The 24,724-nt window shown below is 55.6% G+C and overlaps 7 protein-coding genes across 7 annotated transcripts; 4 read left to right on the top strand and 3 right to left on the bottom strand.

Annotated features, from left to right (window-relative positions):
* Positions 1 to 3,955: 3,955 nt before the first annotated feature.
* Positions 3,956 to 5,894, top strand: INS49_003250 (uncharacterized protein; the record flags this gene model as incomplete). The annotated part of the gene is made up of 4 exons (XM_043164045.1): positions 3,956 to 4,203; positions 4,320 to 4,332; positions 4,460 to 5,576; positions 5,677 to 5,894. The coding sequence occupies 4 exons, from the start codon at positions 3,956 to 3,958 to the stop codon at positions 5,892 to 5,894; spliced, it is 1,596 nt and encodes a 531-aa protein (XP_043018810.1).
* Positions 5,895 to 6,558: 664 nt separating this feature from the next.
* Positions 6,559 to 7,605, bottom strand: INS49_003249 (uncharacterized protein; the record flags this gene model as incomplete). The annotated part of the gene is made up of 1 exon (XM_043164044.1): positions 6,559 to 7,605. The coding sequence occupies one exon, from the start codon at positions 7,603 to 7,605 to the stop codon at positions 6,559 to 6,561; it is 1,047 nt and encodes a 348-aa protein (XP_043018809.1).
* Positions 7,606 to 8,656: 1,051 nt separating this feature from the next.
* On the bottom strand, positions 8,657 to 10,759 carry INS49_003248 (uncharacterized protein; the record flags this gene model as incomplete). The annotated part of the gene is made up of 3 exons (XM_043164043.1): positions 8,657 to 9,771; positions 10,173 to 10,603; positions 10,704 to 10,759. 3 exons carry the CDS (start codon positions 10,757 to 10,759, stop codon positions 8,657 to 8,659), a joined length of 1,602 nt encoding a protein of 533 aa, XP_043018808.1.
* A 2,752-nt stretch (positions 10,760 to 13,511) lies between these two features.
* On the top strand, positions 13,512 to 14,393 carry INS49_003247 (uncharacterized protein; the record flags this gene model as incomplete). The annotated part of the gene is made up of 1 exon (XM_043164042.1): positions 13,512 to 14,393. The coding sequence occupies one exon, from the start codon at positions 13,512 to 13,514 to the stop codon at positions 14,391 to 14,393; it is 882 nt and encodes a 293-aa protein (XP_043018807.1).
* A 685-nt stretch (positions 14,394 to 15,078) lies between these two features.
* Positions 15,079 to 16,283, bottom strand: INS49_003246 (uncharacterized protein; the record flags this gene model as incomplete). Its single annotated transcript, XM_043164041.1, has 2 exons — positions 15,079 to 15,252; positions 15,342 to 16,283. The coding sequence occupies 2 exons, from the start codon at positions 16,281 to 16,283 to the stop codon at positions 15,079 to 15,081; spliced, it is 1,116 nt and encodes a 371-aa protein (XP_043018806.1).
* A 1,904-nt stretch (positions 16,284 to 18,187) lies between these two features.
* INS49_003245 (uncharacterized protein) lies at positions 18,188 to 21,357 on the top strand (the record flags this gene model as incomplete). The annotated part of the gene is made up of 3 exons (XM_043164040.1): positions 18,188 to 19,318; positions 19,392 to 19,855; positions 20,706 to 21,357. 3 exons carry the CDS (start codon positions 18,188 to 18,190, stop codon positions 21,355 to 21,357), a joined length of 2,247 nt encoding a protein of 748 aa, XP_043018805.1.
* Positions 21,358 to 22,476: 1,119 nt separating this feature from the next.
* INS49_003244 (uncharacterized protein) lies at positions 22,477 to 24,715 on the top strand (the record flags this gene model as incomplete). The annotated part of the gene is made up of 3 exons (XM_043164039.1): positions 22,477 to 22,534; positions 22,606 to 23,094; positions 23,148 to 24,715. 3 exons carry the CDS (start codon positions 22,477 to 22,479, stop codon positions 24,713 to 24,715), a joined length of 2,115 nt encoding a protein of 704 aa, XP_043018804.1.
* Between the last annotated feature and the right edge of the window lie 9 nt (positions 24,716 to 24,724).

Below are 24,724 nucleotides of genomic sequence, written 5' to 3'. Positions count from 1 at the left end.
GCAGGTCCATCTCTTGACTGGCCGTGGGCTCTGAGGTCTGCGCCTAAATGGGAAAACCTCGGCGTAGCGGCAGGACGCACGGTCAGATTGGCTCCGGGGCACGTCCTTCATGGCAGGCAGGGGAGTGGCAATGAGCCGAAGGTTATTCTTCGGTCGTTCGGCACGCGAAAGTCACCGTCGTCCGGGAAAACAACTTTGGGGGCCTGGGTTGGGTTCACAAAGGCTTGTATATTTGGGCACCCGGAATGGCAGAGCCGACCTCCCAAGGTGGTTTCTCAGACGCCACCGCCATGGATTGGGCGTCAAGAGTTCACGGACGTCGACTTGAAGATCTGGATGCCCATGGGCATGGGATGCATTTCCGCCTTGGGCAGGTCCAGGCGGTATGGAAAGTGCTTGCCTATGTCGCCGCGTCTTGTTTATCAGGACAAGAAACCTAAAACCAGATCCGCTCGCCTGGCTAGACGGGCCTGTTGTTGGGTTATCGATCACCCGATTTGCTTTCTCCTCAAAATAAACATGGCGGTGGGTAAAAAAGACAGTTCGTCTGTGGAGTCCTCAGTGGAGGCGGCTCGAGAGCGAGAACGAGGGTGGGGCCTGAAGGCGGTGCCTGACATGCCGATGAAGATATTCGCCACTTGTACGAGGAGGAGGAGGGAGAAATGCCATCAATCCGAAAGGATATTTCGTCCGGCAGGCAGACAGTCACGCATCCTGCGAGACAGTCGGTCCCGTTGGTCAAACCATTGGATTTGATCACTCGTGGTGTGTAGGTCAGCGCGGAAGGAATGCAGCCTTGAATGTTCACTCAGCCCTCCTGGGCGACTCCAACGGGACGGAGGGGCTGCTCCAGGGCCAGCTTCATTGCCTGGGTGTGTGTGTGTCGTTGTTGCATGTGTGTGGGTCGAGTACGCAGGCAGTCGTGCCAATCTGTCTGCCTTTCTCAAGCCTGGGCTGTCTGGGCTGTCTGGATATCTGGCACGAGCGCGAGCATGTGCTCGGGTGAGACCCATATCGGGCTGGCCATTGAGGCTCGGCAGTGGCCCCTCCCTGCTTCCGACCCCAAGCCCGAGTTTGACCATTACAGGAGGTAAATTAAGATCCGTACGCGACAGGTCGGTTGCATCGTCTCGCAAGGCGTTCGTTGGCGAGCTGCAGTCGGCGGGGAGTCGGCGTGTTGACTGGCTGGGCGGTGATATTTTGTGACCGTCTCCGTCTTGACTTGCAGGGTTTCTCTTTGCTGCGTACCGTGCTAGCTCCACTGCTTGCCTTCTCAGCTGTTCGTTGTTCGCGGATACTTGAAGCATGTTGGGGACAAAACACATCGAATAAGGTTTGCAAAGTGGATCTCGATGGGTCCGTCCGTGCTACTTTTCGACCCATACCGGTAGATGCAACCATTAAAAGTACGGGCGGTTCTTCCCAGCCCTGCCGGAGACTCGGGCAGGCACAATGCTGCTACTGCTGAGGTGGCTCGACAGCGTCGGGTCTTCTGCACGCGATGGATGCACATGCACACACACGCCTATATGTGTATACAAAGTGCGACTATATGGATGGGCTCGATGCGCCTCAACGGTTGTACTCAACGTACTCGCACTGCGTCATCCACGGCAATATGCCACGCTGTTATCGACACAATTCGTGCTAGGTCTGACTCTGTTTGACGTACATATTGCATGGCTTTGTACAGATGGTCACCACGGGCGCGCGCTTCCTCGACGGAAATATGGCCCCAGAGGAAGCTCTCCCAGCCCTAGCTGTCTATACCAAGTAATAGACTAGCACAACAGCCAGCCCGGACCACTCTCAAGCATGGCAGATAGCCTGCCGGGGCCCGGTTCTGGCTGTCGAGGTTACATTCCCGATCGGTTGTCATCCTGGCTGTGTGAGTGGGAAACGCAGGGGGGCGTGTGGCCCGTCGGCCGCCGGAGGACTTCCGCGTCGACCGACCGTCAATGGCACAGATCGCGAGTGCCTCGGACGCCCCTGCGGTCCCCCTGCGGCCCCCCCTGCGGCGCAAAGTGCCCTGCAGTCGTGGCTGGCTGCTCCCACTGCAGGGCCGGGCAAGGTCCCCGCTGCTTGTCACGGCCTGCCTCCGTGCAAAGGGCGCATTGGCGGCTGGATGAGGGAAACCCGGGCCTGTTCGTGGGCGCATTCAAGGTTTGGGCAACAGGATAAGCAGTGGTCTTTGCACACCGCCATCACGATCTCCTCCTCTTCCGCTGCGATGCTGCAGTGCTGCACAGTCCGAACTCTGGACGGGCGACGCCGGACTGGAGCGCATCAGGCCTCAGTCTCGTGAAGACCTGACTGACCTTTTTTCATATCTACCTTTTTCTTCTCGTCAGGCGAGTGTCGTTTTCCGCTAGCCCGGATGTGCGCACCCCCACATCCAACCGGCCACGGACGGACGAACAAAAGACCAGAGCCAGAGCCAGACCGGCCCAACACATGCACCCGTCGCAAGGAGCTGCAAGCGAGGAGGCATCGCGAGACCGACTCTGCCGTCCAGTAGCAGTGCTACCACCACCGCTACCAACGTCGTCAGCATCACATCTGCAGAGTTCTGCCTGCCTGCCGCAAAATGGGTCCTGGAACTGCCATGCCTGGCTAGAGCAGCCGGCGCTGGTGCAGGCTCCGAGCTGGTGTGACCGTCCCATTCGATTGTTCGTCTGTCCAGTCTGTGTGCACACATCGTCTGTGACCGGAGGGCGCCAAATTCTCGTCCTCCCTCTTCAACCTACCCCTCCCTCCCTCTTTTCCAACCTACCCTGCCCCGGCACAAACACTCCGCCGCTCACCATTGGGGCGCTAGATATAGTTATGACAGTGTTTCGTTTCTAGTTCACAGCCCGTTGCCGCGCAAGCCCGTTGATGACCACAGTCAACAGCCAGGGATTGCTCTGGTTCAGGCCCAGCAGTCCGGTATGGATGGATCACCACGCGTGGCACAGGCCTCTCTCCGCTCGACTGTAAATCCGCATGTACCTACCTCCTCACCCATCCCGGCCGTGGCCGTGAGTGACACCCTCTTCGGAGGCGGCCAGTCTGCCACGAGCGTCGGGCATCGATCGCACCGGCAGACAGAGACGGATGACGACGGCTTGATGGCATGTGTGATATGCTACGGTTCGATTCGATGCGGTGCGATGCCATGGGCTCGCTACATGGCCCTGGCCCCGATCTGTGAGGTCGACCGTCGCCTCACACTGCCTCACTTGCATGGCCCGCACCTGCATGCGCATACACTACATGAGCATGCCCGGCTGCTCTCGCCGTCTCTCTGGTAGACCGACCGACTGAACCCCATCCCATCACAACGACGCAGCCATGCAGGCTTCGGACGGGACGGACTCTCTTCGGGGCGACACGCCAGACTGATGTCCGCGCCACGAGTAGATCCCGGATCGAGCGGTATGTGGTCCATGTACGAAGGTACTTACTTGGCTTCTGTACTTGCGTTTCCAGCACGAGATACTGTACAGCCCTGCGTCTCCTTTGTAGTCCCGGGTTCTGCCTCCTTGCCGCGCACCATGCGAGCAAGTGCAGCATATCATATCATGGCATACCATACCATAGCATGCTCCCACTCACTCACTCACTTCACCGATCCTCGAGCTGTCACCAGTGCCACAAAAAGTGACCACTTCTGAAGGATCAGCTGCTGTTGGCCGCTCTACGAACTTAATTTCAGACAGCAGGGCCCGCTCCCGGTCGTCACCGTTCGTGCCTCCTCCTCACGATGCTCGACCACTGACTGACTTCACAAATACCCCTTGGTGCCCACACTCTGTCCCGTCGTGCCTCCGCCCACATGTTGTTTCTCTTATAAGCAATATTCACACATTCCCGGCTAAACACCAACCGCACCACCGCCACCAGCACAACACAGGCCAACTTGGCTCTTGAGCACGTTCTACCCTTGTCTCCGCACTCCTCCTCCCTTGAGAGCATGGGGAGTTTGTTCATCAACGACGACGGCCTCCACCACACGGCCGTGCTGGGCCACATATCACAGCCGACTCCTAATGACCCCTATCGATACCAGCACGGCTTCGGCAACCATCATGCGTCAGAAGCATTCGCTGGTGCCCTGCCCAGGAACGGCACCAACCTGCCGCAGAAGCACCCACATGGCCTGTATGCCGAGCACCTCAACGGCACGTCATTCATATCGTCACGCGAGTCCGTACTAAATACGTAAGTCATCAAAATTAAATGCCCTTACCAGACCTCACATGTGCAGGCCTTGTGCCTCAGCCCTATTTATTTATTCATCGACACGGCGTTGACGTGCATATCTTGAACCCAACCAGGTGGATGTACCGAGTCAGGCCCTCTGTGGCCCATCGCCCGTTGCGACCTTGCCAGATGTCCGCAGAGGTAATTTGCTTCTTTTGCTACCGGGTTCCGAGACGTCGAATTGGGCTTTGGCTGCTTACCAGTTCCTGCAAAGGTCGAGTCGTGCTTCCTCCCCCTGAACCCCAACGTCGACTTCACACCACTCACCCACACATGGGGTCCTCTACGACAGCCCGTCCCGGCCGATGGCACCACCAACGCCGCCGAGAGGCCTGTGAATTTCGTTGAGAGCCTTCGCACCCTCTGTGGCCATGGCGACCCCACCCTCAAGGAAGGCCTCGCCGTCCACACCTTTGCCTTTGACGCGGACATGAACCGGCAGGCATTCGTCAGTAACGATGGGGAGCTCCTTATCGTCCCTACGCGCGGCATCCTCGACATCCAGACGGAGCTCGGCCACCTCCGCGTGCCACCTGGTTCCATAGCCGTCGTCCCACCCGGCTTCCGTTTCTCCGTCAACATTGCGAGTTTCCCGGAAAAGGCCGGGGCGTCTGGCTACATCCTCGAGGCCTTTGGCGCGCACTTCAAACTCCCTGAGCTGGGACCACTGGGTGCGAACGGGCTGGCTCATGTCCGCGACTTTCAGTACCCTGTGGCCAGCTTCGACGTCGACTTTGACCCGCTGCCAGTGACACCAGAGGACAGCCAATCGTTCCCCGGCATGACGCCCCCGTCCGACTGGCGCATCATCACAAAGCTTGCCGGCAAATTCTATCAGTATACCCAACCACACACACCCTTTGACGTTGTTGCCTGGCACGGCCGGTATAGCCCCTACAAGTACGATCTGTCCCACTTCACCCACCTCACCGCCAACACAGACCAGCTCGACCCAACGGCTTACACCGTCCTCACCGCACCCTCCAAGTGGCCGGGCGTGAGTCTCGTCGAGTTCTGCGTCTTTGGCGAAAAGTACGCCGTGGCGAGGGACACGCTCCGGATCCCGTACCACCACCGCACCATGGCCACGGAGCTGGTGGGCATCATCAAGGGCAAGTACGGCGGCAGCGTGAGGAGGCTCGAGGCGGGCGGCCTGAGCTTCGAGCAGGGCTACATGCCGCACGGGGAGAGCTACGACTGCTGGAGGCGCGAGTCCGAGCGGGAGCTCAAGGCGGAACTCGGCGGGAGGGATTTCTTGGGGTTCATGTTCCATGCCTCTTCGCATGTCGGGCTCACCAAGTGGGCCACGGAGCGGCATCCTGATATTCGACGTCAGTCTTCAACCCCTGCGTATCCCGTCTCACCCTCGGGCGTCATCTTGGCCCCCACCCCCTTTTCTATACATTACACGTCGCTGACAGCATGTCTCAGTGGAAGAACCTGGCTGTTGGGACAACCTCCGGGCACCCTTTGCCGGCAGGCTCAACCAGGCCAGCCAGGCACTAGAAAAAATGAAAGCCGCAAACGACGCTGCCATCCATGCCGAGCTGACAGCGCTGGCGTTTGAAGTCATGGCGAACCGGAGGAGGCTCAGTGTGAGGAGTGTCACGGACGATGAGGATGACCACACGCAGACTTGTGCTTTTTGAGAGACGGCATATATGCCCTAATTGATCGTGATGCTGAAACAAGAAAAGAATGGGTTCGGAGTGGCTTAACTGTTTACCGCAAGGCGCCAGATTGTGCTTCATCCTCCTCCCGGGCTTCCTTTTTGAAAAGCCGTGATAATTGAATTCAAAATTTTAAAGCCTGCAATGGGCCTCAGTCTAGTGACATGGTGACAAAGGAAGCTTTGGTATGCGCAGAAATTCATGTATTACTTACTTGCTACTGTCAGCACCGGGGGTGGGGTTAACTGTTCCCGTCCCATTTCTTATCCGCCTAAGATTACCTACTTTCAGCTGAACCACTTTGCGTCGAGCTATAACCACTGCCAGTATGGCTCTGCTGTGGCCAATTCGAATATTATTCCTACGACTGCGTGCCAGTAAGTGGTTGAAAGTCTTGCCTGCGGCTTTGGACGACGTACGATACCCCTGAATCATGTCATTGCCAGCCCAGTCGACCATGGTCCCCAGAGGCATTCCTCATAGTTTATTCACTTCAAGTATTGCGACAAAACCCCACTACAGATGAGATCTCAGTCATTTCATATGAGACTGTGTACCCACTCAACCTGGTCCCGCCATTTTGATTTAAGTCTATCGATCTAAATGCTCCACAAGATTCAAATATCCTTTTCCACAGATTCGCTCAAGCCTTAGAGACCTCCCTCCATGTCTTTCCCTGCTCCAGCGCAACCAGGCTCAGCGCAGTGTCCCGGATGCACTTTTCCAGTGGCGTAAAGCTCATTCCGAGCTCCTTGCCCGTCTTGGAGTTGTCGAGCTTGTAGAACTCGGCGCGCGCCGTGAGCTCGGGCTCGGGGATCTTGTCCTTGCGGTCGGGCAGCGTCTCCCGCAGCACCCTGCACACGTCAATGTTCTCGAAGTTGCCGCTCGTGATGAAATACCGGCCCGACTCGGCACGCTCGTAGGCGCGGAAGTGAGCCTCGCCCACGTCGCGCACGTCGGCGAAGGCGGGGAACGAGGTGGCGCCCGGCTCCTTGGAGCTGCCGTCCATGAAGCGGTAGACGTCCGCGATGCTGGTGTTGAGGCTCTTGATGTCGGCGTCGTGCTCGACGGGGCCGTACACCATGGGCGGGCAGACGGTCGAGACGGTGAAGTTGGGCTTCTTCTCCTCGACAAAGTCCCACGCCGCCTTCTCGGCGAACTTCTTGGAGCCGCAGTACGCGACGGCACCAGGGCCGGCCTTGGCCTCCTCGTAGGTCACGGGGTTCCAGTCCTTCTCGGTGTAGGTGTAGCCCGGCCGGTAGCCCTGCGTGGGGTCGATGATGGAGGCGAAAGATGAGGTGACCACGACGCGCTTGACCTGGGGCGCGTGGGCGGCGACAGCCTCGAGGACGCGGGTGGTTCCCTTGACGGCAGGGTCGAGGAGGTCCTTCTCGTTGTCCTTGACGTCAAAGACGAAAGGCGAGGCCGTGTGTATCACACCAGCCACACCCTTGACAGCCTCATCAAATGCGTTGGCAGAGGTGATATCCGGCACAATCACAGTGGTGAGTGCGTCGCCGGCGTCAGGGAAGGCCTTGTAAATCTTCCTGGCCGAGCTTTCGCTGCGGGCCTGGCCCCGGACTTGGTAGCCATTCTGGAGGAAGAGCTTGATAACATGTGTCCCGACGAAGGAGGTTGCGCCGGTGACGAGGATGACCCCCTTCTGCGCGCCGTTGGTCTGGCCAGCCATTCTGCCGATTAAATTTATTGGAGTATTTTTTTTTGAGATATTACTGTGTAATGATGAGGTTTTGCTTCAACGTGTGATGCTGTCCGGGTCACCAAAAGTCTTCGGAGGCATTGCCAGCGCCCGCCACACGTGTTCGACTTCATTTATATCTCATCGGATGATACTGGCGCCGGTGGGCCTTTAACGTCACACCGTCAACATTTGTCAGCCGTGTGCTTGAAAAAGATTGCCTCATTCAGCATGGTTATGGACGCGTAGGTGGTCCATGAACCCATCTTTTCAGGGTGTGGTGGGTCATCGGCCGGTATTTCGGCGTTAACGTCATGGATACCCAAGTCATGATATTAAAACTCACCCAGATAAGCCGGTCATGAAGTCCACTCGCGGCGCGAGCGTGCACCGCGAATTTCTCTCATTCGTCCAATCGATAGGTATGAGCTAGTGGCAACATATTGTAGCCTACGTACAGCCTGGGTTGTGTGCCATACATAGGCTTCTAGATAATGACTGATAAGCATGGAAAGGACACAGGAGAGCCCGCACCTAGACAAAGATTTGTATTAAACAATCAGATCCAATGCGCTATCCTTTCCAATTCTTGTTTTCTTTTAAAGACACATTTTCTACACAGAGAGGTGTTGCCGAGACAAAATCAAGTCTTTCTTGAATTACGAGCATGTCACCAGATTATAGTTTAGATCCAAAAAAAAAAAATTAACATAATGGAGAATGTCCCAAGACACAGGCGTCACCAGGGGGAAAAAGAAAGATAGAAAAAGAAGGGGAGGGGGGAGGGGCAGTGTGAACCATGAACTGGTTGCGAGTGAGTGGAGTTTACAAGTTGTGCGTATCGGTCATAACATCGGATTTAGCAGTGCTCGTGTCAGCAGAGGCCAGGATATTCTGGTGTCGCCTTAAGTATAGGAGGAAAGTAATTACAAAGCGAGACAGGGCAACCCTAAGCTGGAAAACGGCAGTAGAAGATTTGAAGGAAAACCGGCTGAGAAGCCCAATTAGTATTACTATGTGTAGAGGATGCTAGAATCGCCAGTTATCCAATCCAACGCTCAATCATGGCTTGAAAACTCCTGGACAATGCACTTCCTTCCTGGTCCGCCAGCGTTCTCAATGCAGTAAACGGCCTTTGCTCCTTGATCTCCTCCTCAGAAAACCAGGACCCATGTAACCCATACGGCACCCGTTGCGGCAGCTTCACTCTTGCAACGACGTCCTTCATTGTTTTGGCGTCGATAATCCACAGCTCGCTGACTGCGTCCTCGTCGCACTCGCCATCCGGGCCCAGCTGGCTCTCGTCGAACACGTACGTCAATAGCCATCCGTCATCCTCGCTCTTCCGCTCACTTTCCCTCCGAGGAACGAAGCGGGGCTCCTGCGCAAACCAACCGTCGGGCATCTCGAATAGCTTGATGGGGTCGTTGGGGTCACAGCTCTCTCTGATCTCGGCGACAGTACGAGTGTCCACGCAGCCCTTAATAGGCTGTGGGGGTTGCTGGACACCACGCTCGATAAGCGTTTTGACGTCGATCTTTGCGAGGTAGTCAATCTTGGCCGCTTTTCCCAGGGCAACGGTATATGATGCAGATCCTGTTGAGCACCCATACACGTAACGTGCCTCGGTCATGGAGTGATTCGGAGAAAGAGTGGGAAATTCGAAGGAAATGGCAGACAAGGCCCACTGGTGCCGGATGCGATGGCCAGGTACGTCCGTGCCGTCATTTGCGGACAAGGGGAAGTTGTAGTAATACAGCCTACACTGCTCCTCTTCTGCATACTCTGGCGGAACAGGTTTGACATCTGGAGTGGGCAGGTTTCCCGTGCTGAATACCAACGAAGCGGATGTCAGCCTGCAAGCCAGCAAGTTGACAGATGTCTGTTGTAAATTGGCACCATTCATCTCTCCGGTGTGCGTGACGGTATCCCAGCAGTTGGCCGTGTGGAAGATGACACACGGATTCGTCTCAAACCATTGTACGAGATCAGGTCGATATCGCGGGAAGACACCGTAGCGCGCCTTGCCCCGTGAGTCGTATGAAAGCACGGGGACGCCTCGGGCGAGGTTGCTCGGGTCGAGTGTCAGCGGAAGGTCGAGGATGACCGTGTGGTTTCGAGACGCGCCGAAGTCGTGCATCATCTTTGGTGCCTTGACTCCCGGGCACAGGCATCGAGAGCCGGGGAGCGCTTGAAGGTAGCTGTGATGTCGGCAGCTTGGACCCTGACGGTGGAACGATGGAGTAGTAGCAAAATGGTCTGATAAATACGGCGTGAAACGCGATGAGCTCCTTTGTCACGGGGTCGACTCGTGGGTGGGCTGTTGTCCATTCCTTCATGAACGAGAGGGCGCCGTTGCCACCAAATCCGCCTCTGTTGTTCATGTCTTGATGCCTAGGTTCATTCTCGGCGCTGCGGCCGTTGAACCACCCGATCGTTTCCAGTCCGGGCAGAGAGAATCTCAGTGGCGGGCCACTCTCGCAAAGGGCCAGTGCGCGACCGTCGTGGTACATGACCGAGGTGTTGGCGACGCTGATCTTTTTGATGGGGTACCTGACTCGACAGATGCGACATGAGAACCAGAATCATGGTTCTGAGGATGGCCCACAGGATTGTGAAGAAACCCAAGGCTGGATTGACCAACGTTGCGATGCTGGGGAGAACAGGTCGGCTCAGGATTCCATCATGCTCGCCAACGGGTCCAGCTCTTCGCCTGGCGTAGGCATACACATCCGTAAGCAGGAATTGGTTGACAAACTCTGGCTGTATCGCGGTGCCCTTCTCCCCAGTCCTTCGAAACAGCACGCCACTCAGCATCCCGTCGCCGTCAAACCAGTGAGCATCCCGGCCGAGATCGTCGTTTGTGACGGGGTTGCCGCCATTTCGAACGTACTGCCCGCCACCCAAGTCAAGGGGGACAGAGCCCGAGTATGTACACGGCGTCAGTGAGGTTGTCTTGTTGATTGGTGCAAAGTTCCCTGATAAATATCTGCAGAAGCAAGATCAGCACTGAACCAGACCCATCGCGTGCAGTCCTCATACCACCTCGCGTGGGTGTGCCGTTGTAAATGGTAGGTGAATCTACTTACGGGTGGCGCCGGTTGCTTTGGGTCGGCAGCACAAGATGTTCTGTTTCTGAATCCATCATTGCCAGGGCCACTCTGGGAAATCGTTATTGTCAAGGGCTTCACAACGCAGGCCTGCTGCGCGTGATGCTGCCGGACGCCGTGTGCAACCTCGACTTTGTCACGGGCGACCGTGGCGGACAACAACGATGCTCGCGACAGGGGACGTGCTTATGACTGAGCGGTTCGTTCACGATGATTTTGAGACAGTGTCGAGGTCAGATTTTCCAGAATGCAGGTCTCGAGCTGGAAACGGTCTCGAGCTGGAAACCCAATTCACCACGCCAACGCTCGTGGCATCCGCCGCTTCCTCCACGATGCATGCACCTTGACATAGTATTGGACAACCAATGACCTCATGCCGGTGTGCGTCGTACGTCGTTGACTAGTCTCGAGCTAGTCCAGATGCCTCCTAGGCCAATTGGCCTCCGTAGTGGATACTACCCAAGCGTCTCGGCAGCCCGGGCGGCTTAGCTTCTTCTTATTATGCCGTATTATACATGTGCCCAATGTCTGTCCGTCTTAGCGTCGCGACTCTGCACCCGCCCAATACCACAGGACTGCGGCATGAATTATTCGATCTCTCCGCTTCGATATCGATATGTGTGTCTCGATATCCCCTTCGCCATGCCCGCCCTAGGATGAGACTCATTACTGGCTACGTGATTAAACTTGCCAATTTGTGGTCCGCGTCCCGTTATAATTTTGGCACAAGTCAACATATGCTACGTAGTAATGAGAGCCCAAGCCCCGAGACGAACGAGGGGTATGGTCGCAAATCTCAGCGCGATCAGACTGCCCAGACGCTGAAACACGACCGGCAATATCTTTTTTGGGTTTCCACTTCTTTCGGTCAAGAGCAGAGCTGGAGTCTGTCGTCCGGGCGATGAACTGAGGTCAGGTGAGCCGCAGATTGGATGACGCACAAGACATGCCTATGTGCTGCGGAGACACGCGCGGTGTCGGTCTCGGGGGGGTAGTAGCACGGTCTCCTTGGCCAGGGTTCAAGGCTCAAGGAGCTCCTAGTCTCCCCTCGCGACCAGGATCCAAGCTCGACTTCAGGAGAGATTGCAGCCTGGGCCTGCAGGCTCGATGGCTCGATGGTCCTCTCTGGCGACCGATCACGCCGGAGATCGACGTGTTGGTTGACTTTTGTCTCGCTGACTGCGGTCGGAATAAGCTTCTGAATCTCCGACGGATTTTCTTGGCCGTCGCCCGTCTCCACAGGCCCGCCCTACCTCTGCAAGATGTCCACGGCGGATACTGCAGCAGGTGACTGGTGTCCAGATCTTGCTTGCTCCGGAGGATCTTGGCAAGGCCAATACATGCCGGACCTGATGCTACGTGCTCCGCAAAACACCGTGGTATCCTTCACATTGCAGCAATTTCTCGACTAATCCCGTCTCGTCGTGTCACAGGCCCAAACAACTTCCACGCGCGTTATCCGGTATCGTTGCCCCAAAATTTTGAGATCTCACTAGGGCGTCGAAAAGCGGCCAGACATGCTCATGATCGAGAGATTTCTCCGGACCTACTCAAGACCTCAATTGGTGGCCCAGAAGAGCACCAGAGGGGCGGAACAGGCGCGCTGGGGCTCGTTTGGCCGCCACTTATTCCCGAGAGCCACGCTATTTGGCAAACAAGAAGTCATGATATCATTATCAACAACGGCACTTTTGACGTTTCACTGACGCGAGCGACATGCGGACCCTTGTGTCCGTATGTGATGAGCCCTGCAATCTTGAACGAGGCAAAATAAACCAACATGATTTTTTTCTTTTTGCAAGGTTTTTTGTCGGGGCGGCTGGGAGACAGGCAGGGTGTCTAGGCGCTTGACTTCTACATACAGCCCTGGCGTGTCAGACAAAGATTATTCTCATGGTCGTAGTGGTTTTGCTAGGCCTTTCACGCCCCGGACTTGTATCGTCTGGGAACATCCGGTGAAAATCTCGAAGAAAGCTTCCTGTGACTAGGTCACCGTCCATCCCAACCTTGGCGTTTTGAGCACCATGCCAGTGCTACTCTTGTCATATAATAGACTCCGAACCATATGCATGGCAGACGGCAGACGAATCACAGGCGATGGCCCTGAACTTTTATATCCTGGAGGTCCTTGCTGATCTGTCTCTTGATGTTTCAAGACCACCAGTTCAGGAGGTGAGCATATGCACCCGTGGACACAAAATACTACATAGACTAGGTATACGCAGTACACGTCGACGCGCGACTCAGAACACCAACCCAGAGCTGCAGGTCTGGATGATTGGACAATTAGCCCTCGCGGCTTCGGCCTCGGTGCCACATCAACAGTAGTGGTGATACATCTCTGTCGGCTGGCTAGTGCGGTCCACGTCCCGGTCACTGGTTCACTCGTCCTCCAGTTCAACATACGTGCCAAGACGTCATGGAGCATCCGAGCGACCCGCCCTTCGCGTGCAACTTGCTAAGGAGAAGCGGTAATTGTCCCGGTCACACCTCATGTACTCGATAGGTCATAGAGACAATCTTGCTAGAATCCCATGGATGATCTCATGACGCCCTACGAGCACCCTTGAGCCACCGCCCCTCCTCCCTGAGATTCAAATACCCTGCCTGGCCCCCTTCTCATCCACTGAGAAATCACCAGCATCAGCTTGTTTTGGCTTTGATACCCCAAAAGTTAGAAAGATATCTGTGATATCAGAGTGCTATTACGACACTCGCCCCAGTTCACCTCAAATCTTTACCAAGTAGCCATCACACCCAGTCTCGATCATACTCACGTCCCTCATCATGGCTGGGAATCAGGCGCTCAACGTTAACAGCGCCGTGGCGACTCACGGCGCCCTCGCCATTTCTGTCCGCGGCTCAGATTGGTACTTCACCGTGTGCGCCGTCATGGGTGCCTCCACCCTCGCCTTCATGGGCCTTGCCTTCACTAAGCCGCAAACCCATCGCCTGTTCCACTACATCACCGCCGGAATCACTGCTGTCGCCTGTATTGCGTACTGGTCCATGGCCTCCGACCTTGGCCAGGCCCCCATCCAGGCCGAGTTCGTGAGGCCAGGCCGCGCTGCGGTTGCCGCCGCAGGGACCCGAGAGATGTTCTACGTCCGGTACATCGACTGGTTCGTGACGACACCGCTGCTCCTTACAGACCTACTCCTGACCGCCGGACTCCCCTGGCCCACCATCTTGGTCACAGTTCTGGCGGACGAGATCATGATCGTCTGTGGACTGGTCGGCGCCCTGACCCAGACGACCTACAAGTGGGGGTACTTCGCCTTCGGCACGGCCGCCCTCTTCTTTGTCGCCTACGAGCTTGCCATCGACGGCCGTCGCCACGCAAATGCCCACGGAGGCTCCGTCAAGAGCACCTTCATGCAGTGTGGCGTGCTGACCCTCTTCCTGTGGTTCTTGTACCCGATCGCCTGGGGCCTGTCCGAGGGCGGAAACGTCATCCACCCCGACTCCGAGGCAATTTTTTACGGCATCCTCGACATCTTCGCGAAGCCCGTCTTCGGCTTCTTGCTCATCTTCGGCCACAACAAGATCGACCCCGCCCAGCTTGGTCTCACCATGCACGAGCCCGGCCAGCGCAGGAGCGAGAAGGGTCTTGTGCACCCTGAAGGGCCCGCTACCACGGGCAACAACGGAACCACTGCTAATGTGTAAACATTGGCTCTTACAATGAGCTCTGAATCAATAGCAAGCCCAGTTCGGGGGTGAGGGGGGGTCGTCAGCTGGTCCTTTATGGAAGGCTATGACTGGGGAGAGATGATGACAAGGATCGTAATGAGATAATGGTGAATAGTGGTAATTGGAGTCAAGTTTAGTTTTAATACCATGACGCGGGTGTCAATATCTGTCCATTGTATGGGCAATATGCACCAAGTTTGATTTTTGTCGTCGCTGAGGGAGGGAGATACCCTAGTACTGTCATTATTACGAGAAACAAGGCATGGTATTCAAATTACAAGTCAACTTAGCTCATGAATCGTCGGGTCTACACATACAACTCCCGCTAAGGTGTCTGTGATTTGTGTCTGGCTACAATTCAGAAGGTCCTCATGTGACTGGTCTCCCATGCCACTACAATGTTGGTTGACAGGTATCATTGAATTTGCAGTGGGTCTACAGTTTGTACGTCGTCTTCAGCCGGGCCAAGTTCTCACGTGGGGTTCCTGATACGTCAGATTGTCCAGATACATTTAGTGTAACAGAAATATCATGGTAGCTTCTCCACGGCTGAAACAAGACGCATTTACTGAGAAGTTCTCATAGGAGTGGCAAGGGAGTTCAAGAACAAGACAAGGTTGGATTTTAACGAGGGTGTTGATACTATCCTTTATTTGCTCTTCTAGTATTTGGCTCCAAGCTGCTCTTCCTTGGCAATCTGCTCCTTGTCAATGACAATAACCGCTTTACCCTGTATCTTTCCACCGTGAACCATGTCAATCAACTTCTCGATTTGGTCCAGGCCGTAGAAGATGTTAGTTTTGACCTTGATGCCGGTTTCTGCAATGAAGCGGACCTAGGATTTTGTCAGAGCAATTCTTCGCTCGCCGTACTTGTCTTGAGTGGCACCCTCCAAGTCAAAAAGAAACTGTTGAAAGTACTGACCATGGCATTGCTCTCCCCCGGAGAGCTGACTACGCTTCCTTTGACCGTGACATCCCGGAAGACGAATTGGCTGAAAGGGATCACGACATCCTTTGGCTGAGCGATTTGGACCATAGTCGCGTGCCTCTTGGTGATTGCACAGCCCAGCGCTGCAGCCGTGGGAGCATCGGAGAGAGTGACGGTGGCATCGACGCCCGGATTCCCGGGGTTTGCATCGCGAGTAGCTTTGTGAACCTCCCCGACCACCGCCGCCTCTCCCTTTCTTGCATCGATGACGAAGTCGGCGCCGAGAGCCGCAGAAACCTGTAGTCCATCGTCCCTCGCATCGATACCTATGACTTTCAGACCCTTCTTTTTGGCAAATTGCACCCCAAGATGTCCCAAGCCGCCTCCGCTCCCCACGATTGCGAGCCACTGTCCCTCCTTGAGGCCTGCCTGCTCAACACCCCTCCATACTGTCCTCCCGGCACAGGCTAGTGGAGCAGCGCTCAAGAGAGAAATTTCGTTGGGAAGTTTGGTGCTAGTGCGTGCATCGCAGAGAGCATACTCGGCGAAGAACCCATCGCGATGGACGCCACAATGGCCTTCGACGCTCTCACAGTACTGTCTCCAGCCCTCGTTCGGGCCAGTGCATTCAGGACATTTGCCACATGGATGGAAAGGTAGACCACACATGACGCGGTCGCCTGGCTTCAATTCCGAGGACGAGCCGGCAGCTACAACAGTGCCGGCGCCCTCATGAGAAGCGATGACAGGGAGGGCGGTGCCGAAAATCCCAGACTGTATCATGCTGTCCGTGTGGCAGTACGACGCCACAGCAACCTTGACGAGGAGGTCGTAGGGGCCGAGGCCGGAAGGGTCTGGGGTCCGGATCTTGTTGACCTGGTAAGGCTTGTTGTACTCGACGACCTTGTGTTGCGTGTTAGTGCCGTGAGCTGGCATGTCTCGAATGGGAAATGATCCCGTCACTTGCCTGGATGGCCAGCATTTGTTCAGGCACGCGTGCATCCATGGCGGTGGCTCGTGATGTCTCAAGGTGGCTGATTTCAGATTTCACTTTTGATTCCAAGGTTGTGGCAGCAAGTGTGGGGGAAGGCACAGAAACGGTGCGGTCCGCAGTATTTCCAGACGGGGTTGAATCGAGGCTCGGCTTGCGGCAGGTCACCCAATAGATAATCTGTCTGGTGAGGGGATGTTCATGACGTAGTCGGCCACATCGGCGATAAGGACAAACCTTAAAGACTAAACTCCTGTCAATGATCGAACGGTGGAGCAAGGGATGGGAAGAACCGGCGGTTAACAACATCGGTGAAGCCAGGTAAACCATAAAACCATCTAGCTACCCTCTGCACCTAGACCACGCTGCAAGCCATGTGGAGGATGCATGCTAGGAGGACCGGCTTGATAAAGTAGAGCGTCCCAAACCCACATAATACCTGGGCCGCATCAACTCCAAACCTAGATTTTAGCATGTTTTCAATGGGAAGGAAACATTACACCTGCCTAGATGTTACTACTACTAAGGCATTTCATCCGTGAAAAGGCTTTCTACGAAATTGTAGGCAGGACGAGGGCTGAGCGCCGGCACAACATTGCGGCGGATAAGAAACAGCCGGCCAGAAACGAGAGACAGCGGCACGTGTGTCCCCACATGGAATTGACAGAGCGAAAGAAAAAAAAAAAAAAAAAAAAAAAAAAAAAAAAAAAAAAAAAAAAAAAAAAAAAAAAAAAAAAAAAAAAAAAAAAAAAAAAAAAAAAAAAAAAAAAAAAAGGGAAGACCACATCGGCCTTATCCATATAGCTCTTCCTCATCCCCTCTTTGCCCCGTCCTCGTGGACAAGCAACCGTTGTTCAGTCGCTTCATGCATAGAGACACACTGGCAGAGATAGCGTCTCTGACTAGGTCCTCGGGCGCAGACCGTTAAACTGTCAGAATTCGGAGTAATTTGGACTATTATTATGATAACGAGATACAAGGAACCCTCTCTCAAGTCGATAAAACACTCACAGCCTCCTCCGGTGGGCAGCTACTGGCGGGAGGATTAAGCGAGGATTCAGTCGGCTGAAAATAGAGCTTGGCCATGCATATTGTACAGTGCGTGCAAATGACAGACTCTTATATCCAGTCTTGAAGCTGAACGCTGCCGGTTCGCCGAGAGTCATGAAATTCTTGAGCAAGCTCGTCACAGCTTGCCGTCCTGCCGTCGCAACTTCATGGGATGGGTTAAACCTGATGATCTCCCGTTGCTGATCGCAGACTTGCGGAACTGGGGGACTGCCAATGGAATGCGAACGGAACCTGTCCCTACTGTGCCTCCAGGCGCATTGCCGGTCCTCTTTTTCTGCGAGTCAGCCAGTCGTAATTCGACCTCACCGGTGCACTAGTCGGGTCCACAGCAGAGGGTGGAGTGCTGCCGATGGCACATTTCGTCTGCTTTCCGCTGCTCCCGGAGATTGAGAGCCGATAGACTGGACCAAGAGATCCCGGATCCAGAAGCAGCCCCGCGAGCATCCCTTACTTTATCTCGCGATATCTGGGCCACTTCACCTTGACTGGCCTGCACCCCACCTGCGATGCTGGCTGCCTGCATGCATCACATGGTTGACGGAATGCGCCGCGTCAGTGAAGACGGACATTTTCCGTATAACAAGTGGACGAAACCCAAACCACACAATTGCCTGCCCTCGTCCTCAGTCCCAGCCTTCAACCCATCCACTCCAACTGGCCATACGCGTGGTAACTTAGGCTCGGTGCCTGTGCTGTCTGTCGTTCCCAACGTTCATTCCTTCACGTCACTCTTTTCCACCGTGCTTTGCGCGTTACCTGTATCAATATTTATACCATAATGCTGTCTCATATCATCTTGGCACTTGGCCCCGTGGGCGCTCTTGCGGCTTCTGCATATGCGCCTGCATCCAGCACCTGCCCCTCTGGCAGCCTCGTGCGGTCCGCCGATGGCATCTCGGACTCGGAAGCAGCCTGGGCCGCCGAGCGCAAGGGTGTGACAGACTCAGCACTCAAGAGCTGGCTTGAGACCGCTCTGCCCGACGTGGACACTTCCAGCTTGCCGACACTGGCCCTCTCGGTGTCCGGCGGTGGATTCAGATCCCTGCTCACCGGCGCCGGTGTGGTTCAGGCCTTGGACGGTCGGGATAGCGATTCCAGTACGACCGGTCTGTACCAGGCTCTGACGTACCATGCAGGCCTCTCAGGTGGTGCCTGGCTGCTGAGTGCCATTGCTGCGGGCAACTGGCCCACGATTTCCACCCTCCGCGACAGCGTGTGGGATGCACAGTTCGCGGGAGGAATTTTGAACGCAAGTAGCGCTACGACAGTGGGCGACTACCAACAGATCGCTGCGGACATCATAGCAAAAGGCTCTGCTGGCTTCCCAGTGTCGCTGACCGACCCTTGGGGACGGATGCTCTCTTACCAGATCATGTCTGGCAGCGAGGGCGCAGTCGACTTCACAATGTCGGACATAAGCTCTCTGCCAACCTTCACGTCGTTTAACGCTCCATTCCCAATAGTGACCGCCTCCAAGATCACTCCTGCCAGTGGAGAATGTGAGCCGCCTGCAGATGGTGCTGTCTACGAGTTCAACCCATTCGAGTTTGGATCCTGGTCTGACGATATTTCCGCCTTCGTCCAGTCTGAATACCTGGGCAGCAACATCACCGCGGGCTCTGCTTCTCAGTGCGTTACGGGGTTCGACAATATTGATTGGGTCCTGGGAACGTCTTCCATGCTCCTGAATGAGTACATCTGCAACGCAAGCCTCGGCGTGGATGTAACTACTCTGTTCCCCAGCAGCATGATCACAGTCGTCGAGAAGTTCACTTCTGCTGATGAGTATGGCTACTCATTGCTGCCCAATCCTTTCAAGGGGTTCAACTCGACGACCGCCACCAAGCCCAGTACCATATCCAGCTCCAACAACTTGCACCTTGTCGATGGTGGCGAAGCCGATCATAATGTACGTACACACCCCAGGGGCAAGCGCTCTTGAATATTTAAACAGCCGCGAAACTGACATGCTCCCGCCACAGGTCCCTTTACTGCCCCTTCTCGAGCCAACACGTAACGTGAGCGTTATCATCGTCAACGACAATTCCAATGACGAGGGTGGCTTCCCCGACGGGACTCAAGTTGTTGCTGCATACGAGGCCACACGAACTGGCCGCCTGGCTGGCCGCTTCCCCGCTGTTCCTGCTGCCGGCGATTTCAGCACTTCTCGAGCACAGTTCTTTGGCTGCGACGAGCCAGACGCCGTCACCGTCGTATACCTGCCAAACTCGGAGTGGACGTATGCCTCCAACACGGCCACATTGAAACTGACGTACACCTCGGACGAGACGAATTCCATGATCTCGAACGGCAATGAAGTTGCGACACAGGGCAACGATGAATCGTGGGGGGCCTGTCTTGCTTGCGGAATCATGCTCAAGGAGGTTGGGAAATCGAATCTACCCAGCGGGTGCGAGGCTTGCCTGGCAGACTATTGCTGGTCTGCGTAAGTGGCTGGAACCAGTGCCCACTGGTTCGTCATCAGCAATGCAGAGAAATATATAATTACCACAACCATAGAAATAGAATTGTAATTTTCATTGTTCAGCGAGCAGTGATCCGACTGGTTGACCGTTGCCATCGACTTAGAGGACACACCAGGAGGGACAAGATCACATTAATGGGCAAATGTGGCGTTGAATTATCTACATGGTACCACATGGCCTGTGATAATCCATAATTTACCATTCGCCGTGTTCAACTTTCTGGAAGTCGTGTTAATTGGTGAGGTGTTGAGAAGGACCAGGGCCGATGGTGCGCCCGGATTAAGGTCTCGGCAGTTCAATACTAATGCCCTTAGCTTGCTCGGATTTAGAAGTCTTGGGTGACCATTGGTTAAGTCAAGCTCCGATCATAAAACCGGAGGCCCCCCTTTGGAGTTTCGGGTGCCGTCTTGCACACCTCGTCAAACCACCGCATGTCTCTTGCATAGATTGAAAAGTTCCTGCTGCAAGAAAAGATGGCCGGGGACCTGGAATCGGATTTTGTGAGAAATTTCAAGCCTCCCCCTTTCATTCCGCCGGAGGACGCCGAGACGTTTAAAGATATCCAATACTCCTCCCACGGCCATGTCCGTCAGAGGTTGGATCTCTACCTGCCCAAGAACGGAACGCTCGGCGGCAGCCCGCTGCCCCTCATTGTCTACATGCACGGTGGGCCAATGTCTAAGCTCTTAAGAACTCGACCAAGTCGCGTTATCACTAAGCCATGTCTGCAGGTGGCGCATTCAAATTTGGCTCGAAAGAATCTCCTTGGATGCCATCCCGCCTCGTCTCGAAGGGTTACGCCATTGCCAGCCTCGACCACCGCCTCAGCGGCGATGCCGTTTTCCCCGCCGCCGTAGAGGACTGCAAAGCAGCTGTCAGGTGGCTGCGCGCCCATGCAGCGGAGTACCGGCTCGACCCGGGTCGGTTTGTCGCCTTCGGAGAGTCCGCGGGTGCGCACCATGCCTCATTTCTGGGCGTTACTTCTCCAGCCGGCGTAGGCGACGAGCTCGATGTTGGCGACCACCTGGGTCAGTCTAGTGCCGTCCAGGGCGTTGTCGACTATTACGGCCCGTCAGACTTCCTGCAGATGGATGCCCATGCCCCGGCAGGTGGGAACAAGCAGAAACATGACCCACCCGGGAGCCCGGAGTCCTTATATGTGGGCGCGGTGGATGGAATCCAGAATGAACCGGAGAAGTCGGTGAGGGCGAACCCCATTACCTACCTTTCAGCGGCTAAGGCGAAAACTGTCCCGCCATTTTTCATTGCACATGGCGTCAATGATCGCGTTGTGCCATACCATCAATCAGTCCTGCTCCACGAGGCTTTGAAGGAAGCGGGTGTACCAGTGACGCTTCACCCCGTGGAAGGCGTGGACCATGTGTTTGAAGGAATCTCTCGAGAACAAAGTGAAGATCTGGACAAGAAGACTGACGAATTTCTGGCTTCTATCTCTCACTGAGAGCAAGGGGCGCAAATCATTGATATGCAAACCTGGCAAGAGATTCAAAGTGAGATTTCAAACTGTCTTATCATTGCGGACCGCGCCATGTTTGAATATCCAGAATGAGGAGGAGTTAGCTCATAACAATCAGATGCCCTTGCACGGCTTGAAATGATGCCAACACAGCAAATGCTACACCGCCATTGGTCAGCAAGACAGAGATGTCGTGAGAGGCATGTCGTCTCCTCTGGGGCCGTTGATGTCCTACTTGGATAATCTCTCCGCTTCTCTAGGCAATGTCGTAGATGCGTTGAGACAAGGGCAACCACGTGGCTAACACACCCCCAGTGCACTGCATGCTTCGGGCGGAAAACTGTTGAAGCATTGTCTCATTAAATGCTGGACACAAAGCCTGGGTCGACCCATGCAGTGACCACTTGACGCCACGTATGATCAGCACGATTCGTTCATCACCGACCAACACTGGTTCTTTCCGAAGATGCGGGATGGGCCCACAGGGCATTTAGTCTTTTCGGATGATGCAACATGAGACGAGAAAGCCGGCTTGGCCAAGAGTCTAAACTCCAATGACTAGCAGTTGGGAGCCGCATAGCAAGCCCCTGAAATATGAGACAGCACCTGCACCCCGCGATGGTTGCGGAGGTGGCTCAGCTGCTTCCATACTGTGCTACAACATCAAACAGTTTCTCCTCACTTAAGCTTTCTGGCGAGTTGAATTTGGTCTGGAACGCAGCTTGCCCCGTGCCCCCTGCTGCGCTCCCGACGGCACAGCGCGCGGTGTTCTCGAACAACCTGATTGCAGTCCATCCCTGCCGAGGCAAGACCCTTGATTAAGGTTGCAATACTTAGTCGTGGATTGACAGTGATGACAGTGGTACCATGCATGACAAGCCCTACCACACTGAACATATGATGGCCCTGTGCCTCCTCACCTCTTGTTATTTTCTTTCCGTTTTCTCGTTAGTCCCTATTTCCTCGTGCTGGTCGGGATACCGCGATCATTGACTGAAGCGCCTTTCTTTTTCTCGCCCAGGAGGCTCTTATTCGTTCGTTCACCAAAGGGCAAAGCCCCGACTTCCGTTCATTGATATTGTGAATTTTGTAATTAATCTCACGATGCATCTAATCAGTTTGCTAGGCCTGGTGGCAGCCGTCACGGCTGTTGACACTCTGGGTGAGTTCCCCTCAAGCACTTGATGCTACGATCTTCAGCATCCTGCCTGAGCCGACTCTGACAGTGAGCAGTCGATCTTGGATACGCCAAATACCAGGGCACCACAGTAGGTGCCGGAGTCAACCAATGGCTCGGGATGCGCTTCGCAGCACCGTCAGTCCCGCCTCTGCGGTTCTCAGCCCCCCAGCCGCCGCTTGACGAGAGCGACGTTCAGGACGCAACCAAAGAAGGCACCTTGTGTGTTTCGGCCAACAACCAGGAAGGCCTGCAGTTCGATTCCGAGCGCCAGCCCATGGCCGAAGATTGTCTTTTCGCCGCTGTGTACGCCCCGGCCAATGCCACTGACCAGAGCATGCTGCCGATCCTGATGTTTATCTCTGGCGGAGGGTTCACCTCCAACTCGAACGGAAACTTCAACGGTACCGGGTTGGTGGAGGCCAGCGGGGGAAACATGATTGTGATCCGGGCAAACTACCGGGTGGGCATACTGGGCTTCATCGGGGGGACACTTGTCGAGGCTGACACAAAGGGCGCGGTGGCCAACAACGGGCTTAACGACAGTGCGTCTTCCTCGCGCTCAGATTTGTTCGTGCAAGCTGACTTGTCATCACAGTGGTCGCCGCTGCGCGCTGGATGCAGCAACATGCTACGAAATTCGGCGGCAACCCGAACCACATCGTCGTCTCGGGAGCGTCTTCCGGAGGCAACGCGATCGACGAACTCCTCGCCGCCAACAACGGCACCGGGTTCCCGGATCTCTTCGTGGGTGCCATTGCCGAGAGCCCTGGCTGGGGTAGTGAAGGTTTTTCGGCAGACCGTGACCAAGCACTCAACAACAACCTCAACGCAACAGGCTGCCTTAACGCGACGGACCCGATCGACTGCATGCGCATGATGCCCATTGCGGAGTTCCAGAACAAGACGACCAAGGACGGATGGGGTCCCACCGTTGAGGGCAAGCTCATCACGGCGCCTCACTACCAGATGTTCGAACAGGGCCGCTTCCAGAACCTACCTGTGATATACGGTTACGCAAGCGACGAGGCCACGCCGAACTTCATCTCGAATCAAACCGTTAACACCACCGAGGACGTCGGCGCCGACATACTCAAGACCGTCGGGAAGTCAATGACAGATGCCGAGCTCGCGGCCGTGATGGCAGCGTACCCGGAGTCTCTCAACAATGTGTCGGTCTTCGGGCGCGACATGATTGCTCGCAATGCTTCATTACGTGAGGGCAGCGGCGCTCAGTGGCAGCGTGATGCGGCCATCAAGACAGAGCTCAAGGAACACTGCGTGGCGGCCTTCCTGAGCGACATGTATTCCAGTGTTGGACAGACACAGAACTATGCGTATAGGTACAACATACTCGACGAGACGGCGGGCGGGAACGCCGACAAGGGCCTGTTCTCGCCGCACGTCAGCGAGCTGTATTCCGTTTGGGGCAACAACAACACCGACGGCGGTGACCCGGGTTGTATCAAGCTCAACTCGACGGACCCCCTGTCGTGCGCCACCGGCGCCGAGATTGCGCAGGCGTACTGGATCTCGTTCGTCCGCAGCCTCAACCCGAACACCTTCCGGCTCGCAGGCACTCCGGAGTGGGCTGCCTGGACCGTCGAAAACCCCAACCGTATCGTGCTCGATAACGCGGCCGCGAGCATGGAGAAGATGGGCGCGGCGGCCGGAGAGGTGCCCATCGGCGAGCCTCCCATGAACCAGCGCCAGAGGTGCCTTTCGTTGACGACAAACCTCGCGAAGCGAATCAATCTGGGGCTGGGCGAGGGCCAGACCTTGCCGGCCTTCGCCAATGGGACGAGGATCGACCCCACGCTCGCTGTGTTGGGGTCGTCAGCTGGCGCTGCTGCCGCGCCCTCAGTCCCGGGGGGTGGCAGCTCAGGCTCCAATGGGAGTGATGCGGCGATAATCATCATCGAAACACATGGGTCGGGCGGTAGTAATGCCTCCAGTGCCTCCAACAGCAGCACGGGTGATGGCAATCGTGGCTCTGGGAGTGGAGGTTCTAGCGGTGTCAGCGTGATCCCTCTTGGTACACTGTCCCCGAACGGGACAATGAATGGGACCAGGCCCCCGGTAGAAACAAACAGCGCGCCGAAACCCACCCATGGGCTCAAGTCCTTCGCAGCTATCCTGATCGGAGGAGTGCTGTTTGCCATTTGAAAAGCATGC

Source organism: Diaporthe citri (assembly GCF_014595645.1).
Source record: "Diaporthe citri strain NFHF-8-4 chromosome Unknown scaffold_10, whole genome shotgun sequence".
Taxonomy (NCBI): Eukaryota; Fungi; Ascomycota; class Sordariomycetes; order Diaporthales; family Diaporthaceae; genus Diaporthe; species Diaporthe citri.
This window is presented reverse-complemented; position numbering and strand designations above follow the sequence as displayed.